This window comes from Sarcophilus harrisii, chromosome 4, assembly GCF_902635505.1.
Source record: "Sarcophilus harrisii chromosome 4, mSarHar1.11, whole genome shotgun sequence".
NCBI lineage: Eukaryota > Metazoa > Chordata > Mammalia > Dasyuromorphia > Dasyuridae > Sarcophilus > Sarcophilus harrisii.
In genome coordinates, this window is record NC_045429.1 from 426,881,945 (window position 1) to 426,888,229 (window position 6,285).

A 6,285-nucleotide genomic window follows, 5' to 3' on the forward strand; every position below is an offset into this window, starting at 1 on the left:
TTTAGGAGACTGGATGTGTGTCCCTGTGTTCACATGATGTGTACACACACTTAAGGCTACCTAGACAAGTCCATACATCGAGGACTGAAGAATAGATGCAGTAAAGGGTGTCACTAAAGAAATCATCATTGTTGGATGGAAGATAACCTGGAGAAGAAGGGGGGGGAAGAAAAGGAGTAGTGGATACGGAGGAGAAGGTATTTCAGTTGAGGAGTAATATCTCCAAAGGTGGCAGGGAGAGGTTGCAAGAAAGGATTAATCAGTGGGTGGGGGACAACAAGAGAAGGAATGTGCTCTCACCTTGAGATGTGTATCCTAGAATTTAGAAATGCATGACCGAATGGAACACCTGATAGAAAAACAGATCAGTCCTGGAAATTTCAGTACCCAAACCCGAACCAAGAGTGATACCCTGGGAAGGTGAGTATGTAATCTATGTATATGGGCTCAATTCAGAAAAAAAGGAAAAGAACAAGAGAGAAAAATCTTGGCTGTGGAGGGCGCCTTTACTCAATTCCATATCTCACTTGCTTTCAAAAGAATGACATAGAACAAGTCTATTCCCTTAGACCAGGTTGGATTCTTAACCTGGTTCCTTTGAACCTTTTTCCCCCCAATATTTTGACAATTTTACTTAATTAATTGGTTTCCTTTGTAAACTTAGGTGTTTTATTTTCAAATTCAAAATTTCACTATTCAAAAACACTATTGACCAATTCCCCCACCCTGGTCCCTTGACACACCTCCCATTTTCCTTTTCTCTGCATTTCCACTTCTAAATTGCCCTCTCATCTCCTCTTCCCTGATATCATTTATGGGCCAAGATTGAAGATGATTTATGGGATGATTGGAGAAGAAGATCATGTATGGATATAAAGAACAGCGTCAGCTTCATAGGATTGAAAAGGGTCTTGAAGTCTTAACAGTCTTCTGAGAGGTGATTGGCAATTTGGGTTTAAAAAAATTATATAAGCACTGGGAAGATTAGTTACCACGAAAGTTAACCAGATAGAAAGTGGCGGCTAGAGTGGGTGGAGGAGGGGCCCAAGCAGGACTCGGGGCCCTAAGTGTTCTCCTCTTGTCTCTTCCCAGCGGCAGGATCTCCAGGCCTCCAAATCCTAAGCCCCTGCCTCTCATCCGCGTGGTGGAAACCTGAGCCGTAAAGTGAATAGTGCTGCTTGCTACCCTTACTGGCCTAAAGAGAAAACCCGTCCCCTGTTGTGTCGCAGACTTTTACTTCTTGACCGCTCCCTGGCTGCCCCGAGGCCCCCATTTATGCCTAATTCTTGAGCTCCTTTCTTCTGTGTGCTGGGCAGACAGAGGAAGGGGAAGGCCTTCCTCTGGAGACCCGGAGCCTGTGAAGGAAGCCACCAGGACAGAAACCCACTTTGCTGGGCCCAGGACCAGGGTGGATCCCGTGGTGACGCCCATAATACCATGATTGTTGCTGATCTACATTAGAGAGGAGAGTTTCCCTCTGAAAGTGGGTGTCGGACTGCCCCGGAGACCAGGGTTGCACAGGAGTGGGACGGGGTGCCCTGGCTCACCCAGCCCTGACACGGAGCAACAGATATCCACTTAGACTGGCTCTCATCCTCAGGGACCGAACCTTTTTCCTCCTGTGTTGCTCCTAGCAAAACACCATTTCCCCATTTCTCTGCTTCCTAAGATGGTGGGGTACCCACCAAACTTGGGATCATGTGGGTACAATGGGGATGAGTCTTACCTTATGGTTAAATTCCTATTTTCCTGGGGAATAGAATGAGACAGAAAAAAAATCTATATTCAGAAAATGGATCTGGAGCGGGAAGGGACACTGACAGCTAGGCCCTAGTCCTTGCTGTTTTTGGCTTCTACCACTATTCCCAGAAACTTTTGAAGTGTTTTTGTTTGTTTTTTATTTTTATTTTTTCCTCCATTTAAACTCGGCCCTAGAAACATCCTAGCTTCCTGGTCCCAGAGCTTGGAGGAAAGTTTTTCCACCAGATTGCATGAGTCCCAGAGAAGCAGCAGATGCTCCCCCAGTATTTATTTTGCTAAGTTATTGGTGTCTTTGGTTATGTCTTGTAGTTGTTTTAATACCAAAGTTCTGGAACTTAAGAGTTGTGGCTTTTATTTTTCTCATGTGTTTTTCTGTGTTTTTCCTCTCCTCTCCCCTTCTCCCATGCCCAAGTTGTAGACCAGGTAGGGAATTGTATGTGTGTTTACATATTCAGACTATAGCGGGGCGGGAGAGCAGGTGGGAAAGGAAGTGTATATTGATTGTACAGAGAATTCATGAGTAGGACTCTTTGGAAAAGGATTTCCCTTGAATCTCCCTTACCCTGCTTTCTTTCCCTCCTCCACCATTCAGGAGCCTTTTGGGTATACTGCCTCTGAATGATCTCTTCTAGGTCCCTGACTTGTAGCCTCAGGTGATGGAGAAATAAAGCAAAAGAGAATTAATGGAATCCTATAGAAAAATATTAACAAAAAGCAAAGCTCTTAAGTCCCTTAGCTCTGCCTAACTCAAAAGTAGAAAGCTCAAGTCTTTCTGTATCTGTGTAGAGGTACTAGACCCAGAACTTGCTCCACCCCTGTAGGCAAGTCATTCCATGCTTCAGGTAACTCATCTATAGAGTGAAGAGTCTGAACTAGCCCATTTCCAAAGTCCTTTCTAGCTCTAAAATGTTTCCAGTCTATACTCTTTATATGGTGAATTGAATAAATTATATTAACGTGTCTCTTGAGATTCTGGTCTGATTTTTATTTACAGGCTGAAAAAAGCAAAAATATCTCCTTTAGCCTCCTGAAGGAAGCCCTGCTTTCCACATGGGGAGAATTCTTAGAGAGACAGATCTTCCTCTTTAATATGATTTGCAAACCCTCCAACCCAAAGCATTTGTGGTTTCCTCGCTTGAGTTCTTTCAGAGTGTAGGGGCTGCAGAAGGGGAGCTCAGCTTAAGCAATCTGCATCCTGATTTCGGAGGGACCAGGAGAGTTTGGGGGTGACTCCTAACTCTGGCATTGGGCCCTGCCGGGAGTGGAGACCTTGGCTGAATGCCTGAATGTCTCCTGGCTTGGGAAAGGGAACTGGTAGGAGATAGAAGTGCAGTGATTACAGATAGAGCCACCAACTAGCACCGCAGGGTAGATGAGTAACTGCCAAGTCCTTTGCAAAAATGAAAAGCTCTGGAAATGCTGACTGCGGCTTTTGGGGAGTGTTTGGGCTATCTCTGGGCATCATCCAATTAGCACCAACTCTTTCTTTCTGGCTGGGTATGCAGATGGCCGCAGGGCTGAATGGGGACGTGGCTGAATTTACACTAATGCTCTCTGGACCAGAGGAACCTGAAATCCCAACCCCAGCCCTGGCTCGCTCCGCCACAGAGGGCTTGAGCTCCCTTTTTTTTATTTCCCTTTTCTCATTTTTTCAGGAGGCTCACACCCAGGGGTGCAGAAGGCACCAGGAACCTCTCTCCTCCTCCTAGAACTAACTCACCAAGTCTTTCCTCTCTCTGGCAGGTCTGCCTGGGCTGGGTATTATGAACAGGGTAACAGTGGGGTGGATACTGACTAATGTACCAGAGAGATTTCCCATTGGAAGTAGTGGAAAGGTGAGGGGGTAAGAATATCCAGCTATAAAAAGGAAAGGACTTTTTTATTTTTTTGACAAGTATTTGTTAAGGACTACTGTGTGCTTAACAAAAATCAAAGTCCTTGCCCTCAAAAGGCATACTGCAACTGGGGGACAAGGTAAGGAAGAGCAATGTGTTTGTGATTAAGCAAATACAAAGCAAATATGAGGGCTTAGAATATCCCTTAAAAACTAGTACCAAGACAGGCCTCGTATTTGAATTAAGCCTTGAAGTAAAAAGAATTCTAATGGGAAGGAGGGGAAAGCAAGTGGGGAAGGAGTGAATTCTAGGCACGAGGGCAAGAGGTAGAATGTCTTATGTCAAAATGAGCAACTAAGTCAATTTAATTAAAACAGGATTTATAAGGGGAAGTATGTGCGGTAAACCTCATAAGGTAACTTGTAACCAAATTGTAAAGGAATTTCTGGAAAGAATCTATGAAAAGAAAAGCATAAGAAATAACAAAATGAACCATTTTAGAGAACTCTGGGAAGACCTGTATGAACTGAGACAAAGTGAAATGTGTCAAACCAAGACCACAATTTATACAATAACCTAACCCCCCCCCAAAAAAAAAAAAAAAGACTTTGAAAGGCTTAAGAACTTTGATCAATATGATGACCAAAAAAAAAAAAAATTCCCAAAGAATGGAAAAAGAAGAAAGCTACCTGCTTCCTGACAGAGGAGACAGACAAGGAGTAGACAATTTTTGAACATGACCAATGTGGGAATTGCTTTATTTGATGAAGCATTATTGGAAAGTTTCCTTTTCCTTTTTTTTTTTTTTCCCATTTGGGAGGATAAAAATTTTTTAAAAATTCAAAATGAGACTTTTTTGAAATGGCCAATATGTTGCTTTATTTCGCTTGACTATGCAGATTTGTTATAAGGGCTTTTGTTTTTTTCTCTGCTCTCTTCCCCCCAACTAGGGTCATGGAAGGAAAAACAAATGCTTGTTAATTTTTAAAAGAAAGGAGAAGCCCACCTAATATAAATAGCTTTCTTGGTCTTCAAGATTAGAGTGGTTGGTTGATAAGTGGGGATGTTGTAGCTCATTCAACAAGCATTTGTTAACCTACAGATGTGCCAGATGTGCTAAGCATTAGAGCAAAAAATGAAAACAGTTTCTGCTTTTAAGGACATTACAGTCTGTAGGCAAAGACAAATTATGTAAATAGAATATACAACATAGGAATGGAATAAATGTAATATGTGTATATGACATTTGTTGTTCATTCGTCACATTCTGTGATCACATTTGAGGTTTTCTTGGCAAAGATACTGGAGTAGTTTGCCATTTTATTCTCTAGCTCATTAGCAGATGAGGAAACTGAGGAAAACAGTTAAATAACTTGCCTAGAGTCATATAGCTGTTATCTGTCTGAGGCTAGATTTGAACTCATCGAGATGAGTCTTTTTTATTCCCAGCCTGACACTGTCCACTGTGCTACCTAATTGCCCTATTATACATTCTAGTAAATGTTTAATATGCTCCTGAGCCAATCACTTCACCCTGCCTGTCTCAGTTTCCTCATCTGTCAAATGAGCTGGAGAATGAAATGGCCAATCATCCATTTTTGCCAAGAAAACCCCAAATGGGGTCACAAAGAATCAGACATACCTGAAAGGGCTGAACGGCATTACGTATGATAATAAAATTAACATATAAATGTTTACATGTGTATATGTCTATATGTGTAAATTATGTCTATATGGATGTATACATATGTATATTCTTATATACAAGTATGTATACAGAGAGTACTATATCCAGAGAAGGTAGCAGGAGAAATCAAGGAAAACCTGATAGAGAAATGAAAAAATAAGATTTATGTTTTATCTAAGAGCTGAACTGGATAGTCTCTGGGCTCCCTTTCAGCTGAGGAATCTTGAGTCTCTGTATTTCCCCATGTAGGTGTGGAGTCCTTTCTGTGTAGAGCAGAAAATTTGACATAGGGAAGGGGTATCGGGTTGGTAGGGAGAGAAAGGCATCCAAGTCTTGGAAACTCTTTAACTTGAGGTGGAAGGAGGGAGGAAAAAAAGTGAGATCGAGAGGGCCTAGTGTTCTCTAGGCTGGGCATGGTGAGGTAAGCTGTTCTTGGACTGAATGCTCTATTTATTTCCTGTGTTTTGTCATTTTTGAGCCAGCTCCTCTGTTGCTTTCACATCTTGTGGAGGGAGGATCCGGCCCTATCCCCTGGAGCCTTTGCAGGATCAGCCAGTTTCTTTAAGCTGGGTGTCAAAGCTGCCCAGACATGCATTTCTCATTAGCAGCCTCCTGGGAGCCTGGAGTGCTCAGCCCCAACGTGGGAAAAGAAACTGGGGAGACCTCTTTCCAGGGGTGTTCTAGCAAATGCTTAATAACCAACCCTGTGGGCGGAAAGTGCCTTGACACATTTTAAAATTTTAATCTGCATTATTAACATCTTTTCCATCAATTTCTTAAGCCTAGACAACCAACCAAACAATAAATCAAGTCCCACTTTCTAGCCCTTTGCCAGTTTCTGAAGTCTAAATGTTCACACTAAAAATTTATTTAACAATGGTATTACTGGTTCAAAGCTGGCGCTCCAGTACACCTTTCCTTCTATGATTTTTTCATTTTCCTCATCCTCCCCCGTGACCAAATCAGATATGAAAACGCTCAACAGCAATATGGATATCTGGG

The 6,285-nt window shown here is 42.4% G+C and overlaps 1 protein-coding gene across 4 annotated transcripts in view; it reads left to right on the plus strand.

Moving 5' to 3' along the window:
- Positions 1-2,731, plus strand: part of TUFT1 (tuftelin 1) — a 40,220-nt gene extending 37,489 nt beyond the window's left edge. For 3 of the 4 annotated variants that reach the window (XM_012549746.3, XM_012549748.3, XM_003769935.4), the window contains 2 exons: positions 320-420; positions 1,093-2,731. In XM_012549746.3, coding sequence (XP_012405200.1) covers positions 320-420; positions 1,093-1,156 — 165 coding nt within the window. In that variant the 3' untranslated portion in view covers positions 1,157-2,731. Of the gene's footprint in view, positions 1-319; positions 421-824; positions 938-1,092 lie in introns of all 4 variants that reach the window. The other variant, XR_004234046.1, reaches the window with a different exon arrangement.
- The last annotated feature ends 3,554 nt before the right edge of the window (positions 2,732-6,285 follow it).